The sequence below is a fragment of the Gavia stellata genome, chromosome 6 (assembly GCF_030936135.1).
Source record: "Gavia stellata isolate bGavSte3 chromosome 6, bGavSte3.hap2, whole genome shotgun sequence".
Classification (NCBI taxonomy): domain Eukaryota; kingdom Metazoa; phylum Chordata; class Aves; order Gaviiformes; family Gaviidae; genus Gavia; species Gavia stellata.
The window spans coordinates 12,308,262-12,333,365 of NC_082599.1; the positions used below are offsets into that span (position 1 = coordinate 12,308,262).

Genomic DNA, 25,104 nt, shown 5'->3' on the forward strand with positions numbered 1-25,104 from the left:
AAATATACTGACCAGCCTGTTGATGTGCTACTGGCCACTTTCATTCCCTTTTCTCTTCATTTCCCCACACTTTTTCCTTCCTTAGCCACCTTAATCCCTCCCTTTTCCCAGCTTTGGTCCGTTCTCTAAACATCCCATATGCCTTGTACAATCCCAAAATGCTCCTCCCAGCATCCCATAAGCAGTCCCAGACCCCTGCAGGCAGTAACCCCTACAATCTGCAGGGTGATCCAGTCTGTGCCTGTTGACCCGTCTGCTGGGTGGCAGTTCTAGGCCACAGAGCTGATGGCTTGCTGTGATGGTCTGGGGAAGAGCCAGGGCAGAGGACGCTTAGCACCGATCAGGTTATTGGGGTCTCTTTCCCCATCCTTGTTCTCCGCTTCTTTGCACTAATGGAAATTAGCCTTTCACCACATAACCGAACAGGGTGAGGATATATTTTGTCTTCATGGTCCTACAGTGCACAGAACATGACTGCTGTAAATCATAGCGACAGGCCATTGCTTGAACCCCTTGCGCACGGTTAGGTCTTTCTCTGGCAAGGCCCCACCTTTATCCAGTGTGTCGCTCCCCACGGCAGGGCCCCCCGAGGCCCGCCCGGGCCCCACCGGCCCCGCCACTCCGGGGTCCCGCCAGAGGCCGCGCAGCACCCGAGTTCCGCAGGCCGGGAAGGCCCCAAGCGGAGCGGGACCGGGGCCGGGTCTCCCCAGCCTTCGATCCCGCACGGGGATCGCGGGGCGCCACAGAGCCCCTCCCTCCCGGCCGCCCTCAGCCCGGCCCTGCCTCCCCGCCTCCCCGGGGCGGAAGCGCGGGGCTCTCGCGAGAGGGACTAGCTCCCCCCCTCCTCCGGCGGCGTGCGGCGCGGCTCGGGCGGCCGGCATGGCGCTCTACAACTTCAAGAAGATTACGGTGGTGCCGTCCGCCAAGGTACGGGCGTCGCTTCCTCTTCCCCGTTCCTCAGCGTCCCTCAGCGCGGGGTGAGCCCCTCCCGCGAGGCCGCGGCTCGTCCCGCGCGTGAGGAGAGCGCTACCCCTCCCCCCCTTCCCCCACGCTGCCGGCGTGGCCTCGGCCTTCGCCTTCTCCCCTTCCCGCGGGACCCGTGGACTCGCCCTGGGTTAGTGCTCCTGGGCCTGGCGGCCTGTACCATGTTGGGTAAGGGGGGGTGGGGGGGTGGGGAGCGGAGGGTCCTGCCAGAGAGGGGCACTGCCGCCTGAGGAGGGATCCTGGGGCTGCTCTTCTCAGCCCCGCGGGGGTGTCGGGGTGGCCCCCAGAAAAATCCCTCCTGCTTTCCAAACCCGTGTCGTACTTGGCCTCATCGCTGCGCGCTCGTTCAAAACCAAGTTCCCCCCTAGTCTAACGAAGGAGCTGTAGTTAAAAGTACGGCGCGCGGAGCTCCTCGCGGGGTTTGGGCCTGCTGTGCTTCTCCGCTCGGTGCGGCGGGGCGGGCGGCGGAGGCGGGCGGCAGGGGACGGGCCTGCCGGCACCCCCGGCCTTCGGGCTTCGGTGGAGCCGGGGTTGCCTCTCGAGCCGCTGCTGTGGCAGACGTGGACGGGAGGCCAACCCTCAGCTGATTGACATGAGAAACAGAGAGGGAATGTGCAAACTGCTTGTTACTGCCCGGAGATGGGAACCCATATTTCAGGTGTCCTGTCGTAAAACGTATGTTGCAAACCATGTATGGCGTGGATGCGCTTAACTGGTCTGCATGCTCCTCCACCGAAATAAAACTTACGGCATTGTAAGAGCTTGACAGTTTGTATAATTGATAATGGTTCCTTGCTTGCAGGACTTCATAGATTTGACATTGTCAAAGACACAGCGGAAGACTCCAACTGTCATTCATAAACATTATCAAATCCATCGGATTCGACATTTTTACATGCGAAAAGTCAAATACACTCAACAAAATTACCATGATAGACTCACTCAGATCTTAACGGATTTCCCCAAATTAGATGTAAGTGTCTTGTCGTTTGATCATAATGGAACTTTGCTTTCGTGGCATCCGGAATACTTCTTCAACAGCGTATTGGTTTTATTTGAGTTTATTTTGGCCTGAGCAACATCTTGGTGATTTACTGTGTAGACAATTTTGGCTGATTGTACTGGGAGTAATTGTAGGCAAACTTGTTCTGCAAAAATAGTATGCTCCGACTAAGAAAGGAAGTCTAAATTGTGCCCATGGATGGTCATTGAAGGGTGGGTTTTACAAGGTTTTAGCTTACCAGAAGTTGCTGTTGAACAAAGATAAAGTGTGGGGATTTTTAAGTATGTTGTGTTTGCTTATTTCTTCTTTGTGTGGGTGTGTGAATTGTGCTTCAGGTTAGTCTTCCCTAGAAAATATTTGCAGGAAGTAAGAAATACCCAGATATGTCACGTTGCTTCTCAGGTTCAGTTCTTCAGAAGTTACTCGGACAACATAAACATTGTTCTTGGCCCCATAAAGGATAGCGTTGGAAACACACTCTGATAAGACGCACATAGTCTTAACTTCCCAAGAACTGCAACTGGATCCACCTGTCCAGTGGGGCTTTTTTATAGGCAGTTTTCTGCTCGTGCTTAAATTGTTGACCTGCAACCATATTTTTTGCTGATGTTTTCATATCCAGTGAGTATTACTGCAGAATTCCCACAAATATCTTCTGTATTTTTGTTTATCATCACATGATGAAATTCCTGCAAATAACTACGTAAGTAGATGAAATACTTTGTTTGAAAGATTTGAACCAAAGAGGCTGCTTCCTTGGAACACTGAAGGATTTATTTGGGCATTGAAGAAACCCTTCTTATCCCATCTTACATACAATTTAATCTAGCGCTTGGAAAAAGGGAGGAATTGATATTGGTGCTGTGTTTCTGGTATAGTATGAATTTATGAACTTCTGCAGGCTTCTTGCAGTTTCCTTATTTAAAAAAAAAAACGCTTTCAGAGTTGTAATATGAAGTAGTATACTAAGCAAAAGATGAAATGGAAGCTTCGTACAAATGAGTCCAGGGTGTATTTGCAGAAGAAATTCGAAGTGATTAAGATGGATGCATTTAATGGTCAAGCAGGTTATTTTTCTTACAAAAGATAGTAATGAAAACAGTTTGGCTTGTATTGTAATTTGTGTTGCTGTACTGGAGAAAAAAAAATGAACTTACATAGTTGCCAAGAAATAGTCATCTTAAAGAAGGAAAATATTAGGCTTAATTTTATTTTATGCTTTTGTTTCAGGATATTCATCCTTTCTATGCGGATTTGATGAATGTTCTCTATGACAAAGATCACTACAAGCTGGCTTTGGGACAGATTAATATTGCCAAGAATCTGATTGACAAGTAAGGGACATTAATTTCTTCAATTTTGTACCTGCCTGGTTGATTGTTGGCTAAATTCTTATTTCTTGTCTTCACAGTGTTGCTAAAGACTATGTGCGGCTGATGAAATACGGGGATTCCCTTTACCGCTGCAAACAGCTGAAACGTGCTGCTCTGGGACGAATGTGCACGATTATCAAAAGGCAGAAACAAAGCTTGGAATATTTGGAGCAAGGTTTGTGTTATAAATACGCTAAAATAAGGCATGTGAATTGGATGTAAAATTTATTCTTACACTTAATTACAGTTAGAAGAATGTGTTTAATACAGAATATAGACACAGGAAACGTAGAAATAGTTTCGAAGTCTCCAAATACTTAGAATTTATTTTTTAACTGAATAGTTTTCTCTTTGAAAAGTCTTCAAATTTTATGGTATTGCTAACAGTTATAAAACGTTTTTCTTTGCTTAAAAGTCACAGCCATGCTTTTATTTATTGTTATTTTCACTAACATAAAATTGGAAAATAGTGCCAAACATTTTCCAAACATTCCTCCTTACCTCAGGCTTATTATTGCTTCAGGTTATGTTGCCTGATTTGATGGGGTCATTCTAGCTAAAAGACAGTGGTCTTCATTTTTTAAATATTTATTAAGTTTCTTTTTTTGTTGTATGTAGATAATTGTGGAGTTTACAAACTATTATACGTTTTTCATAAATGATTGATCAAATTATAATGTCATAAAAGTTACTAATTTGTATATAAACAATTCAGCATATGAATTTTTATTCCATTTCAGTAAAACTTAAATTATCGCAAATATTTTTTAAAATCTTCTTAACATTTCAGTGCGACAACATTTGTCTCGTTTGCCAACTATTGATCCCAATACACGAACTCTTCTGTTGTGTGGCTACCCGAATGTTGGAAAATCTAGCTTTATAAATAAGGTATGTGAATGTCTTTTTCAAAAGTAATACTGAGATACCATTTAATTAAAAAGATAACGTTTAAACAATTTCAGATCATTATGGCACTGTCTGATGTGAGCGGTAGCAAATTCAAGTGTGTGAGTAGAGGTTGAATGAAATTCCTGGAGGGATAAATGGAAAATGACAGTAGATTTCACTCTTAAAAATCATTCTATTTTCCAAAATAGCATGTATCGCATTAACGTATTTTCTGATAGAGAAATTCTGCAGATAAGCCAGAATAACCTTTTTTTAGCTTTTTCTGTAGCGAAGTAAGCGTGTTATAATTATGATATACTGCTTGCAACTTCAGGAAATTTTCAGTAAATGTGTGTGAATAAATCTTGTTTTAAGGTTACAAGAGCAGATGTAGAAGTGCAGCCTTATGCCTTTACTACAAAATCTCTCTTTGTGGGACATATGGATTATAAGTATCTGCGTTGGCAGGTAAGAACTGTTACTATTTTGCATTTTCTTTGAAGACTTAACTGGTTATAATCTGGTTTGCCATTTTGCAATGTGAGTTGCATTTTCGTGTCTTGATGAGACATGCTATGTCTGAGAGCTGCTGTGCAAGGTACAGTGTGCCAAATGAGGGCAGTAGTCAAAAACTATTCTAAAAATGTATGTGTATGGGTATGTTTTCAGTTTGAGGGAAGAATGGAAGTGGAATTACTGACTAAAGCCAACTCACTTTTTATCACTGTCAAATTCTGGGCCAGGTTGGGGCAGGGCTTTTCCTCCTTGTTCAATACTTGAAGTGTTGGTTATTCCGAAACCTCATTCTTCTCCTATTACTGCATTTTCACATTCTCAATTTGGCTGAGTTTACAGTCGTCTTTATGACTGACAGGAAAAAATACTGCTGTCTTTAAAAAGACAATATTGATGAGAAATCCAGCACATGTTCTAAAATAGTGTATCAGTTATCCTGTAATAATGCATTACTTCAATTATGTTAATTTTAGGTAGTAGATACTCCTGGTATTTTAGATCATCCTTTGGAGGATAGGAACACCATTGAGATGCAGGCTATAACTGCGCTTGCACATCTTCGTGCTGCTGTGCTTTATGTGATGGATGTGTCTGAGCAGTGTGGGCATAGCCTGGAGGAGCAAGTGGAGCTCTTCAGAAATATTAAGCCATTGTTTGCTAACAAGGTAGGTTTGGTTTACATTATTAATAAACCCTAGGTTTTTATAACATGATAGCTTGAATTATGATTCTTTTTTTCTTTTTAATAGCCACTTATAATTGTTGCAAACAAATGTGATGTGAAGAGGATTGCAGAACTTCCTGAAGAGAGTCAGGTTAGGCTACTTCTCCCACCTCTCTCTCTGTCTTCCGACATTTACAAAAATATTATGCGCAAGTGTCGTGAAGAGATATCATTTGTATTGGGCAAAAACTTTTACATGATCATTTCTTTATCTGACTGTTTAACAGTGTAATGGAAAGTGGCTTTCCAGGTCTTGACCCATATCTTTCTTAAGTACTGTCTAATGTATATCCTTGCCTGAATAGCATAAATGCCGAACAGAAAGCAAGTCTTAGTAGTTTCAGAAATCTCTGACGCTGTGAGAACTTTCAATTACTGCTGTAGTTGGAAGTAAGACTGAATAGCCTTGTTCAATAATCATTTCAGTACGAGTTCAAAGACAATGAGCACTAGACTGAGAGGTGCTGCTGAACAGTTGCAGTAGAAGGTCCCACTAGGCAACACACTGTGTATACGCAGGGCTAATTCTTTTGTATCTACAAGTTCAAGGACACAGAATTTGTTTCTCTCACTCTTTTTTTTTTTCCTTTTTTTTCCTTATGGGTCATTTATATGTGCCTTTTAGAAAGTAGTTATTTGCTTATAAAAGAAGAAACAGTTTAAATAGAACTGTAATTGTAAAGCTTCTGTCATCTTTTTAGAAACACATTCTAATAAAGTAGTAACAATTTGCATGTATTGATATTGGATTAAGATGTCTGTTCTTAATGTATTGGTATATTAAGAAATGGGCAGAATGTCATTCTTCAGGATAATGTTTCTATTTTAGAAAATATTTGAAACTTTTGAAGCAGAAGGATTTTCTGTAATAGAGACAAGTACTCTAACAGAAGAAGGTGTAATCCAAGTTAAAACAGAGGTAGGACTCTTTTCTCTCTTATTTCATTCCAAATGAACAGCTAACATTTTACCTCATTTATATGAATTTAATCTCAGTTAAACTGTGCATTATAGTGATAAACTTTAAGCATGTTATCCTTTATAGCCTGTTGAGCCTCAGTGGACTTGGGTGCACATGGAAATTTATGTCTAATACAAATCATAATTTAAAAAAAATTGGTGAGTTTTTTCTGAGTCCTGTTGCTTTCTGTTATTGTCAGCTCATGGTAAAAAAAAAAAAGATCGTATGCATCTTCGCATGATACTTTTTATATAAAAAAATTCAATGCTTTCTTGAGAGCTAGAGAGATAAGAGATTAGACAGAAGATGAGATGTGAAGCTAGATATTTGGGATTGAAAGCCTGCTGTGTCATTTGTTGTATCAGGAGGGCTTCATTCCTTACCTAATGTTGCCATGTGCACTTTCAGGCCTGTGACAGACTGTTGGTCCATCGTGTTGATACTAAAATGAAAGGAAATAAAGTGAATGAAGTATTGAATAGATTACACTTGGCCATGCCAACCAAAAGAGATAACAAGGTAGGCTACATATTTACACTTTTTAGTGTATTTCCCAGTACTTCTGAAGTAGGATAAGAACTCCCTCATCTTAACATGTGAACAGATTAATATGGTGAAATTTGCACATTTTTTTATCTACAACTGCCTTTGCTAGTGGGACAGTCAGCTTGGGATTTTGTATTCTTTAGAAAGACATTACTCTGCAATGGTGATTTATAGCATTATAAAAAAGTTATTTAAAAAAAAGTTATAAAATTTTATTTCAGGAGCGGCTGCCTTTTATACCTGAGGGAGCAGTAGCACGTAAGAAACGCATGGAAGTAGACACACCCAGGAGGAAATTGGTAAGTGGCATCTCTTAATTAGGAGATCAGCAGATGGATTTTAAATTTGCTATATTAGCCCATAGATTTAAAATTTTAAATGGTATATAAAGCCATGTGTGTCTTTCCAGGAGAGAGATCTTGAACTTGAAATGGGAGATGATTATATTTTGGATCTTCAGAGTAAGTATTATATAAGAATCAGTATTACTAAGCTATTTCAGTCTTAAGGGAGAATACCTAAACCTGACTCCTTTCAAATAAGTACCAATGCCACCATTTTGTTGCATACTATCCTTTGCTGCCATTCAAGAACGGGTGATTTTCAGTGCCTGTTCCTTGTTTCGTAATGTCACTCAGTTGTTTCCCATTTTAGAGTCACAGACATACAATGATTGGTCTGATGATTCAAGTGTTTTTTCCCTTCCAATTTATATTGTACTACCTCATTAATTCTTGATACTCTCTTTGTTAAGAAAGTATCAGTATGAGAGAGATTGCATGTATTCTGTTTCAGCTGGATATCTGTTGCTTATTATGGCTTGGCAGTGGATCTTGTAATTATTTAACAGTATTTGGCAGCAGGAAGGGGATCAGAAGTATTTGTGAATATGTCAGAGATGCTATAAAATTCTTGCCACTTAGGGATATGACTTTATTTTTTTTAATAGTGATCTGAGTGTAGTTTTCTGTCATTGAACATTCTTTGAAATTATTTTTGTCTCTTTACTAACTTTTGTTATATTTTTAAGAATACTGGGACTTAATGAATTCATCTGAAAAATATGATAAGATACCAGAGATATGGGAAGGTCATAATATACTTGACTACATTGATCCGGATATAATGAGGGTGAGTCTTCCATTACTCCTTTTGTACTTTTCTTGCCTCTTTTTCCCTTTATTTGTTTAATGTAAATTACTGTGTAAATTTGTAGATTAAAAACAGTATGTCATGAGAACAAGTTCTTTTACATTGTCTGCACTTGCCATGGGAGAAGATACTGTTTTCTGAATGATCAAGGACAGAATTTTAGAAGAATGGAAAATTGATTTACCTTGTCAGAATGATGGTGCCCTTATCTTTTCTGTCTTAAAATATGACATTTGCAGAAGTTATATTTCTTCATTCTGTGACTACAGCCAGAAGGAATGTAGCTATCGAACTTTACATATTATTAGTAATATGAAATTCACACATCAAATTTATGTCTCCTGGAGTATGATGTTAAAGGAAGCGGACTGAATTCTCAATTTATAACTTTTTTATTTAATAAGCACTATTCTTACTTCTTGCTGGTCGTTAAGGAGAAGTAGTGAGTGAAGACTATGGAGCCTGCCAGTTATGCAGTTGGGTTCATCGGAATTGCTGGTGTTCCAGACTCATGCTAAATGTAGAAAGAGAGGGGTTTTTTTAGAGTGTGTTTCCAGAAAGGGCACAGCTAGCACAGTTCACAGTGTAGTACGTCTGCATTCACACAGTGGGCAGCTTCCGGGCAGTCATACAAATACAGCCAAACTATAATGCGACGTGGTCATGTAAGTCTGTGTAGTAGTGTGCTCCATAGTTTCCCAGTAATCTGTATCACCAACTGCATTAAGTGTGGCTGGAGGGGTCGTTATCAAGTAAATGTAGTTCCTTCCTTGAAGGGTCTGCATGCTATCATGGCCCTGGGCCATGCAAAAACGTTATGTTGAGGATTGTAAGTCAAGGATTTGATGAGCATCTTGATTTTCATTTCATCTCTTCAAACTCTAAGAAACTTGAAGAATTAGAGAAAGAGGAAGAGCTGAGAGAAGCTGCTGGAGAATATGACAGTGAACCAGAAAGCGAAGATGAAGAAATGATGGAAATCCGACAGTTGGCACAACAGATCCGAGAAAAGAAGAAACTGAAAATCCTGCAGTCAAAGGAAAAAGATACTCGAGGACCGAGGATGCCTAGAACAGCTAAAAAGGCAAGTGTAGAACGCATTCTGTAGTAAAATCTTGATGATGTATAATAACTTTATGAAAACATATAACAATATCGAGTAGTGGGACTGATGACTTTTTCTTATGTGTGGCCCTCTCACTTGCGACTTGCTTCCTTCTGTGCTGCTAGGAGTTCTGGTCACTACTTTGTTGTGGAGGCCAAACCAAATAGCCCTTTTTGTTTTGTGTCACGCACGTAAGTCTTTTGTAAAATTCCATATGGCTTGTGGAAAAAGTTTTGAAGAATACAATTCAGCTCGTTTAATTGGGTTGCTGCATCACATATTATTCTTGTTGTTGTTTGTTTAAATTCAAGTAATTAGGAGAATTATATAATTACTTAAAATCACAGTCATGGGGCCCTCCCTATGCTGGAAAAGATTGTGTGTTTCTTTTTGGAAGCTTGGTATCACGCTTTCTAATGTCAGAATCTCTTGTGACCAGTCCAGGACAATTGCAAAGTAATAAACTGGTAACTAGACATTTTGAGAAAATGAATCTGGCTTATTTTGCACCCAGAATTTCTTATCTTCTCTAAAGTGTGTGCCTTTTGGGAGAGAAGGAAACATTTCTGACAGAAATATCTCTCTTTGTCACCTTCCCCCAAAAAAGGCAAACTATTTGAAAGATCTTTAGGGAGTGCTGGGACATTGCAGTCCTGTGAAGAAGGATTTATGGGTGAAGAGAATTAGGTTGCAATAAATGAAAAGGGAAGTTACGACTTTAATCATCTGCTTGTGGGGTGTGCCAAAGGAATAAAGATATAGTGAATATAAGGGGCTTATGGTGGTACATTAAGACAAAAAATAAGATAAAACCATACTTTTTTGAAAGAAACATGTTTTCTTAACTGTCTTTTTACAGGTCCAGCGGAAGGTGCTAGAAAAAGAAATGACTGATCTTGGACTTGACATGACTAATAAAGATGATGTAAGTTTTTGCTAATTAAACACAATATTTATCTAAAAGAGATCAATTTCATTACGTGCTAAATTTCTTTGAACACATTTGAAATGTGTATTGCAGTTGGCACAAGAGAGAGGTGGGATCTATTAAGGAGAAAGTAGGAAATCCAGATGAGACAGTTGATACTGGAATTTTTGAGTGACATGATCAAAACATTTATAAAGAATCACATATATATATATGCGCACTGTTTTCTATTAGAACTCTTGGAATTTGCATGGGATTCAAGAATGGGGTTTGGCAAAACATACTTGTTAATTTTCAAGTCTGCTTTGTTGGATGAGACGCTACTATGTCAAAAATGGTAATAATGACAGATCAGGCTTATCTTTTTACAGTTCATTAATTCTGTGAGTTGTAATTGAAGTTTTTGAGGGCAACTGGCATCTTTTAGATGTAAGGCAGCTGAAGTACTTCAAACATAGATTTGCCTTCAGGAGACATTTCATTTTATTAGAAATTAAAAAATCCATTCTGTACAGCAAATCAAGCAGTATTATGGCTATCTAGATCTTGAGAACCTCAAGTTCTTTCATTAAACAAGGAGTCAGGAAACAATGAATGTCAACACAACACATCTGAAGCAAGCATTTATGCTTCTCAGAGCTGACATGCCATGTTGATTTAGGAGCATTCTCAGTGAGGAGGAATTTAATACTTAACCATCCTACAGCATAAGTATTAAGTCTTCATGTCTGAAATTCTTTAGGGCTTCGTCCTGTAAACAGGACACTAATCAGGGTAGGTTTCTTCATTGCTTTTTTGCTGTTGCAAAAGTGCTTCAGTATTGCTATCCATTAATTGTCTGTGTCTTTTTATCGATTACTTATGAATCGACTCATAATAATGAGTTAATAACTGTGAAAAGAATATGCTAATATTCACTGGAATTTGAATATTACTGTAGGACAGAAAGGCAGTGACCAAGTTGACACGGTCTTTATGTTACTATGGAATAACCAAAACAATGTATCACAGCAGTCCACTTCCTGTTTTTTCGTATTACTCTAACTAGAAATGGAGCATGTCTGAGCTGATTGTTTCTGGTTTTAATGATTAAAGTGCTGTTTTGAATTTCAGGCACATTATGTGAGAAGGTCCCGTAGTGTTACAAGGAAACGTAAACGTGATGAGTCTGAAACCCCTAAATCTGTGGCACGCAGTCGCAGCTCCTCTCGCACACCACGGGATGTTTCTGGTCTTCGTGATGAAAAGGTTTGTAAAAGTTACTTACCTTTATAGCAATTAAAACAGGTTCTTAAACCAGCTTCTGGGAAACTCGACACTAGGCAGGTTATGTTTGTCCAGAGTTGTTCTTTCTTCTCTTTGCAGCTCCATCTTCTGTTCATTTGAACTCTCTGTACTTCAGAAATGCCTAGTTCATTCTTAGAAACAAGACGTAGTAATACAGACTAAGAAAGTACATTTTAAATTTTTGTCTCTAAATGCAAGTATGAATGAAGAGATCTACAAGCTGTGGAGTTCCACCTTTAGTAAGTTAGGAATTCCAGGGATAGCGCGATCGTATTGTTCGTGTACTGGAAAAGAAGAGTTTTGCTAAGGAGGCTTAGTGTCACTTGCGGCGATACTGTTCCACGGTTGCAGATGGTGGCACGTGTTGGCTGTTCATGTCTGTGTTAAAATCATCTAGCTTAGTGCGTTTTTAAAGGTAAAGCTAGTTACCCGAGTTACTGAGGAAGTTACTTTGCATGTTTGTTTGTTTTTAAATAGATGGTGAAGAAGGTCAAGACTATGGCAAAGAAAGCTCAAAAGAAAATGAATCGCCTGGGCAGGAAAGGAGAGTCGGACAGACACATATTTGACTTGAAGCCAAAACATTTGCTGGCTGGAAAGAGAAAATCTGGTAAAACACAGAGGAGATAAGCAGTCTTCTGAATTAAAACTAATTAAAACTAAGTTTATGAAAACTAATTTCTAGTTCTGTTTTCCTTTTTTGTCATACAGAGTGTTTAAAAAGTACATAGTTTGTGTTAGTGGTTAAGATACTTGAAGCTCAGAGAGGGAAACTTTTTTTTAAACTATTTTTAAATTCCACAGGGTAAGAAGTGTTCAGATGCCAACTTTAGCATATTGGAGCATTATGTGTAAATCCATATTGTTTCCCTCATCTACTTAGTGTAATAAATTTGGTATTAAAAATATACGGTAATGCTGCAGAGAAGTTAAATGTCAAGAAAAACTTTAATGTCAGAACTTTTAAGGGATTTTGAAGAACTGTTTAGCAAAACTTTGCTTTCAGCTTATAAAGAAGCTGAATTATTTCTACTTCAGGATATGCTTTGTCAGCTCTTGCTCCAAGTTGGCCATTTGAACTAGAGAAGCAGAGCTTTGTTAAAATAAATTTATGCCCTGCTACCCCCAATCGTACTGCTTCAGTGATGTTTAATAGGCATGTTGATGTTTACAGTGTAATAATGTCAGAGATTATTCTCCATGTGGCTCAAAGTCTGGAAAGAAAACAACAGTCCAAGGTTTTAGGTTAGGTATTTTAATCAGAAACTTATCTTTAAGAGACTCTTACTTAAAAAGCATCTTAAGTATTTGAAAAGTACTCTAATATATTACTTAGGTAATGTGGCTGATTGATTGCACTGAATTCAGGAGAGATGTTACATAGCATTACTGTTTCCTCACCCACTTACTTGCTTCGAGACAATACATCAATTCAGGTCAACATACAACAACTTCGCTCTAAAACTTTTAGGTGTTAACCTGCTAGAGCTGCGGGCACATAGAAGCTTCAGGGTTGCAGTCACAATTGTGATGAGAAAGAGAAACCATCTTAACCACTGGAAAAATTTAGCTTTACCTTGAAACCAGACACAGACTAGTTACAGCCATGGTTTATGTGCAAGGAGAAGTGGCATGAACAACATCCTATTTCATCAAGACACCTCTGGGAGAAGTTAACTTAAGAAATCTAGGTTGAGTATTCTGCTAACAGAAGAAACAACAATTAAGCTTTTTTTTGGGAAAAAACCCCAACAAACAAACAAACCCAAAAAACTTTAATTCAAACTGAGATACCTTTGATTATTTGTCTTATTAAGAAAAGCCTTCTATTTTACTCGTAACTAGCAATTGACTACATGATCAAAAAGGATTAGCTCTTACACTACAGTACAATTTCCGATTAACTGAAATTATGACCTGATATAAGCCCATAAATTGTCAGTCTTGAATTTTGAGTTCAAGGGGCTTGAGTGGTCCAGGAATGACTATTACAGTAGATGTTGCAGGAAAAAAAGCTTGTATCAAGTTGCCTGTGTTTTCTGGAAGATAGAGTAAGTGAATGCATATCCCTTCTCCAAGGGCAGGCTACTTCCTAGATTAGATTGGTACCATTTACATGTGGTAAATTTTTTTTTAAGAGATGTCCAGTACTTGGTCATCAACTAACCAGAAAGGGATGGTGGGGGGGAAAAAAACCAACCAAACCAACCCCCCAATGTTTATTATTTAAAGCTATGATATATAATGCAGCACTTCAAAGTGAAACTCAGTCCACACAGACAATCCAATCACTTAACCTTTTATGTGTTTGGTTAATTACAGAGTACAGTAGCTGGAGAGATTTTCTTTCTGCAATTAAAATCGTCCTGATTACTTTGAATTAATTATTTTTTTCTTCAGGCAACTAGTCTTCTCACCATCAATGCAGAACTCGGATTCCTTTGTAGTCACTATTTCAGAAGGCATAGTCATGTGAAGTTGGGAACGTGCCAGCTCTACCGAATGGGCTGTATAGGAGGGGCCCAAACTCCCTCACAGCCTAGGTAGTTAGGCAAGGAAGTAAGAGCCAACTGGGCACACACAGGCTGAGGATCTTTCATATCACATGAGGTAATGGAGAAGGATGAACCCAAGGGGTTTCTTACGTTACTGTTACCCATTTTACATGAGATTAAGCTTAACTCGCCCAAGAGGAAGAGGGCTGGGGGGAAAAGGAGGTGAAAAGCAAAGAAAAAACACTGGCTATAACCATCTCTGAATAAAGTTATTTGTTAAAGATGCTCCAGGTGGATGACTTTTCTGCACTCAAGAGTCACAAGTTACCATAATATTAATGAGACAGCACATCACTGCTAGCCTTCAGCACCTTGTACCCCAGCTATTTACATTCTGTGTATTTTTTCATGATCAACAAATTTGTTCAAGCTCGATAAGTTATCCCACCACTTAAAAAGAAAGGTCTCTGCAATTAGTTTAAACCACGGAGTAATCTTAACTTCATTCTTGGAGGCTTTGTCCAAGAGCTGTTTCAGTTCTTTCTGTGTCACATAGCAGTGGCTTTGGATTTCATTAGGGTCGGGATTCAGTGTTACGTCCTTCTGTACAAATAAGATGTAGTCTATCTCATGTTCACCCCAGATCCCATCAGACTTGGCCTTGTAGTGAATTCGTGTCAGATAGGAGATTTCTTCTGGAGTTACCTACAACCAAAACACTTGTCAGAACCGGTGCCAAACCAGAATAATTGCACTGCTAGGCATTACAAAAGAATCATCAGCTATTTACCCTCTTCCTTAAAAATTATTTTTCCCCCAAGTGTACACTTGCAATGTACTTCTTCACAAAGAACTACTACGAAAAAAACTTTCATTGTACTTTGATGACATTAACTACACAGCATTTCTCTAGTCAGACTCACCGTGCAATTTTGAGTGGATTTCTTCTATAAAGTAAGTTTTAAATAATGTTTACCAGAGCTTAATGCACACTTACCGAAGCGCTGATGAACACAAACACTTGCACCTGCCCCTTACCTCACAAGGAGAAGACCTGACAGCTACTTAAAGCCCAGGCCAGAACTGTGTACTGACAGACCACGTGTAACCCTGATCTACCAGGGATCTGTCTGAGTTGCAGACCAGGTAACCAATTCCGGGGACAACCTAACCATTGTGTTTCCCAGTAGCACACTGCTTCTCCCATGCCCCATGACACAAACGTAATTAGTTACAAAACATGGGAAGAGATTTCAACCACAAGCACAATTCAGCCAGCTTCCCCCTGCTCTCTGTGCACTTCCAAATGGCCACCAGAAAGGAAGGTACCAGAAACGGGCTGTGCGATTGCTCTGGAAGGAACATGGAGTGCCGAGGCCACCCTACTTCCCATAGGAAACTTGTGATCGCAGAGGGACTTGTACATGGATGCTGGCAGCAGCTCACAGTGATGCCCTCCAGGAGCACTAGTTGTACAGAACGCACATAGCACTGTGCCATCTGCCTGGAGGACGGAGGGCACATTGCCTTCCCCCAGGGCAGGGAGGGACATGCAGGCACCCATAGGCAGACCTGAAGCAACACAATCCTTCGTTACTGTGCGATTTACTCTTTGGCTTATACTCAGTTTGAGCAGTGGAATATTCTAAAATACGATTTAGTGATACCAGCTTTTGAAACTCTGGAATACAGATGAAGTCTCAAATTCACTAAGTTCTCTACATCTCCAAAGTTAAATTCATTTTTAGGTTTCAGGCTGACCCTGTCCGACAGATGCAGTTAGTCTGTAAATTGTCAAACATTGGCAAGAATTCCCCTTTTTCCTTCCTTCCTTTACCTGCTCCATGGGAATTCCTAACTCTGCTTTCAGTCGTCTCTGCGCTGCTCTCCGAACACCAATGGCATTATTTTCTTCCAGTTCTAGTGGATGGCTCAGAGGATGACTGCAACAAGTGTTGGTAAAACAATCTGCACAAGAAGTTTGTATCAGGACATTTTTGACATGTATAAAGCATTGCAAAAAAACCCAAAAAAACACCAAACCAAAATACTCCCAGAGCTTCAAGACCAGCTGACAATAAGTAGAAGTAAATAAGCAGTTTATGCTTGTGTTTAAAGAACAGACCCTCTACACTGTCTGCTTCAAGTACATTAAAAATTACTTATCCATAATGTAGAATAACTCTGGCCAACCTTTTATCCATAACAGTCTACCTCAAAAGCACCTACAACAGAGTCAGATTGCCTACAAACTGCACTTGAGCATTTTGATTAGTTAGTGGTCAAGGGAAAAAAAATCCCTCAAGATTCCCTTGGAAAGAAAAAAAGGTCTTTCTTCCCCAAGTTGAAGAGGGTTAGAAACACTTGAATTTGTTTTCCATGCAAAATTCTGAAACAGACAGCTTCATGCTTCTTCCAACACGTCTTGTGTAAGCTATTCTTCTTTCATTCCACTTCTTATTTTATGCCTCTCCATTTGCCTTCGATAGTAATAGTTCAGGAGTCTTCAAAAATCATGCATTGTATACTTTGGCCACACAGTCTCGCTTTTTCTATAGTTAAAAAAGCATTTGTTAAGACATAGACAGATAAAGGCCACAGAGCTCAATGAAACACAGTGCAACTGCTTTCAAGCAGCAGGGCTCTGTGTCTTCACCAGTGGGATGAGAACACCCTCCACAGCTACCAAAGCAATTGCTTCAACTGCACTAAATAGGTCTGGCAGCAGAGAAGGTAAACAACGCACACTCTGCACTTGCATAAAAAGAATCAAACAAGTCAGGGAACAATCATGTCCCAAGAGTATGTATAACAGTAAGCTAGTGTTCCCATTATCTTACTTCATCCACAAGATAAGCACATCTCGAACTCTTAGAAGTATCTCCTCTCCAAAGAAGTAAATTCTAAAACCTCAGAATGAATTACACTGCAAAATTAGACTGGCACATTTTAAAAATATTGATTTAAATAAAGCATTTTTATAAGTACAACATATTGCAGTACTAACCTGGAAATGTAATTTTTGCATTTGACCTCTGCTGCAGCAACAGTTTATTTTCTGTATTAAATAAGAAAACACTGAAAGCTCGGTGCAGTAAACCTAAAACAAAAACAAAAAAAACAAACCCAGAGAGGTATTTAAGAGGAGAAAAAAAAACACATGCAGACAGAGTTTAAAGGCTTAGAATGCCCTCATTTTTGGGTAATCAATTAAAACTCATACACATTAAAAGAAAGGATTTGATAAAAAAAATCAGAGTTACTACTTAAGTTTCTCCATCCGCTTATGCAAAACATTATGAAATTAGAAAAGTGCTAAGAACAACAACGCAACAGAAGAGTTCTACTAAACTCGGTCAGTTCACCATTCTGAAGATGCATATTTAAGCAAGCTTCTAAGGAGGGCTCAGCATCCATAAATCAAAAGGAGGTGACAAAAACCCCTAAAAAATTGTATGGAATTTCAAGAAGGTTCAGGAATTGCAAAGGTACAAACTTCCTCAAAAACAGAGCAGTTGCCGTTTTCTGCAACTTTTGAGTTTGTTATTCCTCAGTCTTTGGGAAGATGCTTTCCCTGAGTATGGAAAAGGAGGTCACAAACTACTGTGAGAGATTCATGAATCTGATCAACCCCAAATAAAACCCACAATCAATTAGAATGACAACAACAAAAAAACCCCCTTCCTATTAGCAGTATTTGAAGTAGAACTCGGTGTGAACTACTTAAAAGTCTCTTCTTGAAAAAAACTCAGCAAAGAAGCAATGGCATTCTTTAGAAAAAGCTACATAGAATCGGGTATCTATAATAGAAAATTAATACTATTTTATCATCAAAATGTGATTCAAAAATATTTATCAAGACATACAGCTTATATCCACAATCACAATTTCTCTCCTTTGCTACTGCCTCCAATTGTGTGTTCGTCCACACTGCAGTATTTTTAAAATTAGATATTGTATGCTGGGGGAGGAGGGGGGGGTGGGGAAATACTTGCTCTGGTTTGATCAACACCCACCTGACATTAAGGCTTTAATTTAATCATCACTGTATTTCTGAAAATATTCAATGAACTTAATGGTTCAATTAGAAGGTAAGCAAGCTGTACCTTTATCAATGTTTTCATTCAAGTGACAGTTTTTCTTGGTATCCGCTCCAATCTTATTATCATTTTCATCGATAAGGATGCACATCTCTGCCAAGAGCTGCACCTGCTGCTCATCCAGGTGATCTGTGTTTACTTCAGGCATTGTGATGGTAGCACACGTTCTCCTGAAAAAAACACAAGAAGAGTCATTCAGTAATAACAACATCTATAAGGTTCTTTCTTGGCAGAGTGGGAGAAATAATCAAAAGGCTAAGTTTTCCGACACAGTGTAAATTGTGCACTAATTACATTTTTTGGGTTTTGCATGCTTTTGGATTTCTGAAGCTTCCTACACACAATACCAAATGTTGCAGTATGATGTGTGGGTGCTTTAAAAGATGTCTTTTGTGCTTCTCTGAAACTCCATGCAGCAGCTGCTGCAGGACAGACGTGCTGAGTGTCACATTTTGATGGGCTGGGAGTATAATAAATCCAATTCCAAATTTCACCTTGCCTAACCCCACAGCCTACGCACGTTCTGCCACTAACGCTGGGTTACACTTACAATGCCCGGCAGCACGTGCACGTGTATTTTTTTGTTCCCCCCATCAGTAAGAACTCAGTAACAAGGGTTCCCTGACCGGGACAGGCAGCCCAAGGCGCTTCCAAAACAACACCCAAACCCTGTCTCCGTGGCCCCTACCCCGCTGCCTCTGCCCGCCGTGGGTCTGCTCCAGGCAGCTCCCACCGCCCTCTCCCTCCGCAGCCCCCTTCCGCGCCGAACCCGCTCCCTCAGCAGCAGCCCCCGCTCCCCAGCAGCCCCCTTCCCCTTCGGGGGGCGGCCGTCGCCCCTCCGTTCCCCTTCCTCACCTCTCGGCCCAGGCCTCCCCCCCGCACAGACCGGCGGCGGACGCGAGCTGCTGCCGGCAGCCCCACACGCCACGGCGGCAGCAATGCCCCTGAGGGACGGTGGCTCCGCGGCGGCCCACAGTAACGGCCCGGCGCAGCACGCGCCACATCGCCCGTCACCCGGCTGCCGCCAATGGCAGCGCCCCCAAACACCAACGTCATCGCATCGCCCGATCGCCCCACTGCGGCGCAGGCTGCCCAGGAGGAGGGACAGAAGGGAAAGGCGTCGGGCGCAGCCAGCCACAATACAGCCATGTGAAGGCTCTGACCAATACGGAGAGGGGATAACGGCGAGCTAGCCAATGGGAGCGGGGAAGCCGGGTGAGACCGCGGCCCCGCCCAGCGGGGCGCAGCCATTTCCGGCAGAGTGGGCGGTGGGTGGGGCTGTGCGGGTGGGCAGTGCGCTAAGCGGTAGCTGGTGGCCGGCTGCAGGGGCTCGGGCTCGGGCTCGGGCTCGGGCGGTGAGGCGCGGTTCTGGGACGCCTGCCGTCGCCAACCGCCGCTGAGGCGACACCAAGGCCCGTCGTTTGTGGCGGTGAACCGGTGAACGCAGCCGCACGGTGGCAGCTGGCGAAGGCAGAAGGGCGGGTTCGCCAGGCTAGGGCGAGGCTGGAGGTTGATCGGTGCGGTATAGGCCAGGCAGGGCAGTGCGGGAGAGCGGCCTCCAGGGCTTCATCTGGGGAGCAGACTGCGTTGAAATGTGCTGTTGTTGTGACTTTGTTGAGGTGCCTTTGTCTTCTAGTAATCTGGACGTTTGAGTATTTCTAATATTAAGTGCTGCTGCTTGTCTTTTCGCCTATCCATGAAAACCGAAGGACCGCACCAAAGGGCCAGCTCCTACAGATATGCCTGTGTTTGTGGTAAATGGTTCCAGGATTTGAATTTCTGGTCAGTTCTGGGAGCATTCTTTCAGGTCGATGCTATAACCATGAGACTGTAGAGTCGCAGGGCTTTTTGGCAGTCTCTGTAGCACATTTAATCTTGGACATTTTTCTTTGCTCCATAGGAGCATCACTTGAATTTAAGAGGTTAAGTGTGTGCCATACAGATCACAGCCTGTGGCACTCTCAGAGGTGGGGAATGCTGGCCAGTTGTCTCCCCTCCTTCACTGACACCTACAGTTTGTAGAAGACAGTTACTCTGTCAGTCAAGCTCTGAAATTGCCTCACTCATAAAGTTAAGGGACAGAGAAAGAAACACACAGTTTCTGGACAGGAATCAAGCGCAGGCAAGATGTCAAGATGAACTGCTCAGATAGGCTAGTTCTAGATATACAGATATCCAGTCTGAAGACAGAGGAACTTCAATACCAGCCTCTATAGAAACTTCATACCACCATAGTTGAGTACCTTCTGAACGAGACTTCTTTTGCTGGTTTTATCACCTGTCCGCAGATTTAGATTTATGGTTAGATTCCATAAAAGGCCTAGAAATAACGTTTCACATGTTGTTGTGGAGGCATCACTTTCTGATTGCCTCTCAGGTCACGTTCTAGCATTTCAGTCTGGTTTGTTTTGCTTTTTCCTGTGAACAGGACAGATGGCCTTTCCTTGAGAGGTACCATTAGCAGAACAAAATGTTCAGACTGACAGTTAATATCTTACAAGGGCGGTATCTTACAGGGGTTCCCCTGTGCAGACCTTGATGAAGGGAGAGTAAGGGCAGGAGGTGGTTTGTGTGGAAGCCACCTGAAAACAGCAGAGAGCATCAAAAGTAGAAAAAAAAATTAAAAAAGGTAAGAATATGCCAGCTGCTGCATACCCTAACTATAGAAAGCACAACATAAGAATATAATATTGTAGTATTCCTTAATACATTACAAATGTAATATTCATTAACACAAGAACATTAATAATAATGCACTCTCAGAAAGGACTAAAATGTACAAAGATTACTTTTTATTCTGAGTCACTGTTTAGCATGAAAACATGGTAATTGGAGATTGAGCTTTGTAGAAATACTGAGAACATCCTTTACCATATTGATCACTTGCTAGTTTCAGTGTTCCAAATGCAAAAAAATCCATCCAATTTTTCTTCTATCATTCTCCTAATATAACCAAATACAAGTTACACAAATCTATGAATAATACTCTAACTACTGAGATGGACATACAAACGAGCATCGCATATGAAGACAACAGAGTTAACAACCAACCCTCCTGAGGGTGAAGCTCTGTTGGAATAGAAACTTCTACCCTAAAAACCAGAGATGGGGTCTGTACATGGAGCACAGCTGATGTATGACATACACCAAGGAGCAGATGTACACAGTGATGTTCAGGCTACACAGTGGAGGGATACCAGAAAAGTGTCCCTATAGATTATGAGGAAAAGAAAAGAGATTTTTTTTTTTTTTCCCCCCTAGTAATAACTATTGAGAACTTCTGTACAGGCACTTTAGCACCTGACAGTCAGAAACAACTGTAGTTCCTGTCTTGGGCAGACAAACAAAGCACTTCACTTCAAGCGATGTTTGTGAGTACCATGTCTGACAATTTCTGGTGGATGAGAGGTAAAAAGGCAGCCAAAAAGGATAAGAGTGTCAAAAGAAACCCTGCTCACAAAACGGACAAGGGAGAGACCTCCCAAGCCTTTAACCAAAGACACTTTCAGGATCATGTGTTTTATGTCACCTGCATCATCCTTCCTCTCGCTCCCCTCCAGACTTGCCGTGTACATTCAAACAAGCTATTTGTGTTAATAAAATATCCTCATTTTTTGTAATGGTATGCATTTCATTGAAACCTCAGAACTTTTACTCCACCTTGTGTAAACAGCAGCGTGTCTGAAGTGACATACACATTCCTTTGAGATTTGATTTAATTTATGCATCTCTTGAAGTCTGCTGACTGTTTCCAAACACTCTACTAACAAGAGAAAAGCTGTTTCTTGTCACCACTGGGAAGACTCTCATTTCACCTGAAAATCCAACCAGTTGCAAATCACTGACAGAATTTTGCTATCTACTAAGATAAAGGGAAATGCAACCCCCACCAAACCAGAAGAAAATATTTTAATTCTCCAGCAAGTTAAACAGGATGATGGTAAACCACAGGATGAAGTAAATGCCGAACAAACCTAGGATTTGACCCCAGCCCAAGTCTCATAGACTCTTGAGACGAGCCTCTCCTTGGTTTTCAGCTTTGCCAAGGAAAATTACGTATTTTTCCCATCCTTCACATACAGCCTGCGCTTTTTAAGCTTACCATTCACTTGTTCTAATGTTTAAGCCTTCTCAATGTTCACCCTTCTCAACTATAGAGCTATCCTTGTTCCTGGTCTCCCTGAAGAATCCTTCTCAGAAGTCTTCTCCTGCTCTGGAGTCATAGCTCTTCAGAAAACATTTGTCTAAGTGATATACTTACATGCAGAGCAAACAACAGCATGGGTTTTCTCTGAACTGGGAGGTAAATACCTCCCTGTCCTAACTAATCTGCTGTTGTTTGCTTGACCCTTCTTTCTTAAAAGGCCTGTTTCAGGAAAGTGGGTTGGCTTCAGCTTACTTCAGAGAAGACAGATGGCTTTGTAGTAAAAATGTAATACATGTATGCTAAATATATAAGTAGGATGTTGTATTTGCATTTAGTTTTGCTATCTCAAGTATGATGGAAAGAGTGTTATGATGGAGAGCTTCCAAATGTTTTTGTACAGCATGAGGTGATGATTAATTATATAGGAAACCGCTCTTTTAGGAAGGAGTTATTAGGGGGTTTCCTGTATGAAGGAAGAAATAACCCTTGACTGCTTTTCTCCTCTAGATCTATTTTTCTTTTTTTCTTTCTTTTGGTTTGAGCTCTGGACAGGAGGCTCTGCCTTTTCCTGCTACTTTTACAGGTTTGGAAAATCTTGATTTGGGAGATTCAACTATTTATCTGTGCTGTTGCTGGTTTCCTAAGCCTTGTATCTTGCCTTCTCAAGTCCAGCCGCAGGCACAGAAGTAGGTCTGGAAGGTGTTGTCCAGGAAAACCTAACTTTTGCCACTCTGTTTACCGTAGTGCCTATTAAAAAAGCTTATTAGCTGTTGATAAGATGCTAACTAGTACTGTGCCCTGTTTCCCTAGGGTCCTGTATTGCTGTCTGTGTCTCCTGTTTTAAAACACGTAGTTTGTGATAAGCAGGTGCAGGCTTTTGTTCTGTACTTGTTCCTATACATTACACAGTGCCTGCTGCTCTTGTACTGCCATGACAAAACCAAACCAGTAACAGGGCTAGAGTGACAACAGGCCACTTGCCGTTCTCTTCTCATGAAAAAGCAACTACGTCCATAAAAGGCCTGTTAATTTTCAGGTCAGGGTCACCCCCTATCAAGGAAAAATTTGTTTAAGTCCCTGTCTTTCCTTATTGCAGTATTTTGCGTTTCTTCTTCAGGAAAATAATGGTGATCTCTGTATTGCTCCCTGCTGCTAGAGAGTGAGCTGCTCCAGAGGGTGAGAAAGTTGCTAAGTGTTTTCCTAGGGAAATCTCAAATGTGGATTCTTGTGCTCTTACTTTTCCGTGATACTTATAGCTAAAACTGTTATGGTACAGTAGAATTATATTTGGATGAAGTAATTTTGGTAAGAAGAATGAGACTTATACAAATGTTTAGTTAGGAACTGAATAGATGAGGACTGGAGTTGTGACTTGGCTAAGATGGCTGAGGTAACTGCAGCTGCACCAACTATGAAGAGAATTCAAAGCAGCAAACAGTGGGATTCGGTCAGGTTGTGTTCAGGCTTCCTCCCAGGCAACTCTGTTCTACCTCTTGTCCATCTTCTTTTGCCTGTTCTGTCTCCCTGCTTTTCCTGTCCTTAAAGCCATTTAGCTACTCGTTTTGCTCCCTTCCTTTCTCCTTTTGGTGGCTTTGAAGGAAAAAAGCTAAAATTACGGGAAGGCCTCAACCGGTTAGGCTGGTTATCTAGTAGAATGACCTCCAGTGCTGAAAAAGGTGCTGGTAAATAGGTAAAACACACTATTTTTGTCTGTGTTAATACAGCTGCAATTAAGACATGACTGCGCAAAAGGAGGTAGAAAGGAAAATGAAGGCAAAAGAGAATGGCAGCCATACTTGTAGCTGGGAAGCACATGAAAGGAATGTAATACTTTCAGCCCTCACTCTGAGGCACATTTTCTTGTGGCCTTTTCACAGACCTCTTCTGAGGCAGCTAGATAATCTGCAGGAAGAGAGAAAATAATTAGGCAAAGGCCTCTTTTGACTTTCACAATCTGCTACAATGAATAAGAACTTTAGGTGAAGGTTTCTTCTAGTGTTAATCAGCAAAGGAATTAATCGCATTTCAATTATGTGTTGTAAGCTTCAAAGCGAACAGCCTACTTGCAGAATGTAGTGGTTAGCTTTGATTCACTGTTCCTGTCACAAAGTCTGCAGATATAGTAGAAGTCCAGATGTGGTATTTTCCATCCATTCTATATTAAAAAATACAGAATTCCAGTGGCGTTTCAGGCAAGTTTCATCCCCCTTGTCAGTCCACGCGGGCAATAGTTAGGATGAAACACAACTCAGCTTTTTAAGTGTCAGCATTAAACCGACACCTAGGAGACGCAGGGTTGAAGGATAACCATCGAGCGTGGGGTGGTGGGAGCGCAGGCAGTTGCCCCCATTCTTCGCAGCCTGACGGGGCCTGCTGCCGTACCGGCGATTTGGTTTATGTGGGGGTCCGTATTCGCCACCACACCTCAGGTCAAGTGCAGCACAAGCAAGGCCGTCGGCACGGACCGGTAAGCTCCGGTGTGCCTGGGCGTACGGTGTCCACCCCAAACGAGCCGTCCGATGGCGGCTCGCGCCCTGTTCCGGTGGCATTTCCGAGCCTCCGGGCAGAAGCCGCCGGAGGCAGCGGCCACCGGGCCGGAGGCTCGGCTGGCGGCGAGGAGCGGCCGCCCGCTGCCCGGCCCGTCGCCATGGTGGCGAGCGGGGGCCGCGCGCCGCTTCCGCCCGCCGCCGGATGTCGCCGCGAGGGCTCCTCAGCAGAGAGGCGCGCCGCTGCCGGAGCGTGGCGCCGGGCTCGTCGCCGCCGCCGTTGCCCCTCCCGCCCTTCTCCTCCTCCTCCGTCCCCCCGCCGTCTGCGGCCCTGCCTCTTCCCGCCCGCCGCCCCGGCTGTGGCTGACAGGTGAGTGCGGGGGGCCGCGGCGCCCCCCTCTCCGCT

At 41.8% G+C, this 25,104-nt stretch overlaps 2 protein-coding genes across 2 annotated transcripts; one reads left to right on the forward strand and one right to left on the reverse strand.

Annotated features, from left to right (window-relative positions):
• Nucleotides 1-871: 871 nt before the first annotated feature.
• Nucleotides 872-12,148, forward strand: GTPBP4 (GTP binding protein 4). The gene is made up of 17 exons (XM_059818883.1): nucleotides 872-927; nucleotides 1,787-1,957; nucleotides 3,218-3,321; nucleotides 3,399-3,535; nucleotides 4,151-4,251; nucleotides 4,627-4,719; nucleotides 5,241-5,432; nucleotides 5,517-5,582; nucleotides 6,321-6,410; nucleotides 6,861-6,971; nucleotides 7,220-7,297; nucleotides 7,408-7,459; nucleotides 8,029-8,129; nucleotides 9,037-9,234; nucleotides 10,115-10,180; nucleotides 11,297-11,431; nucleotides 11,948-12,148. The coding sequence occupies exons 1-17, from the start codon at nucleotides 880-882 to the stop codon at nucleotides 12,098-12,100; spliced, it is 1,896 nt and encodes a 631-aa protein (XP_059674866.1). The 5' UTR covers nucleotides 872-879; the 3' UTR covers nucleotides 12,101-12,148.
• A 569-nt stretch (nucleotides 12,149-12,717) lies between these two features.
• IDI1 (isopentenyl-diphosphate delta isomerase 1) lies at nucleotides 12,718-18,225 on the reverse strand. Its single transcript, XM_009816787.2, has 4 exons — nucleotides 18,072-18,225; nucleotides 16,973-17,065; nucleotides 15,803-15,933; nucleotides 12,718-14,670 (listed from the first exon to the last, which is right to left on the reverse strand). The coding sequence occupies exons 1-4, from the start codon at nucleotides 18,211-18,213 to the stop codon at nucleotides 14,353-14,355; spliced, it is 684 nt and encodes a 227-aa protein (XP_009815089.2). The 5' UTR covers nucleotides 18,214-18,225; the 3' UTR covers nucleotides 12,718-14,352.
• Nucleotides 18,226-25,104: the final 6,879 nt, after the last annotated feature.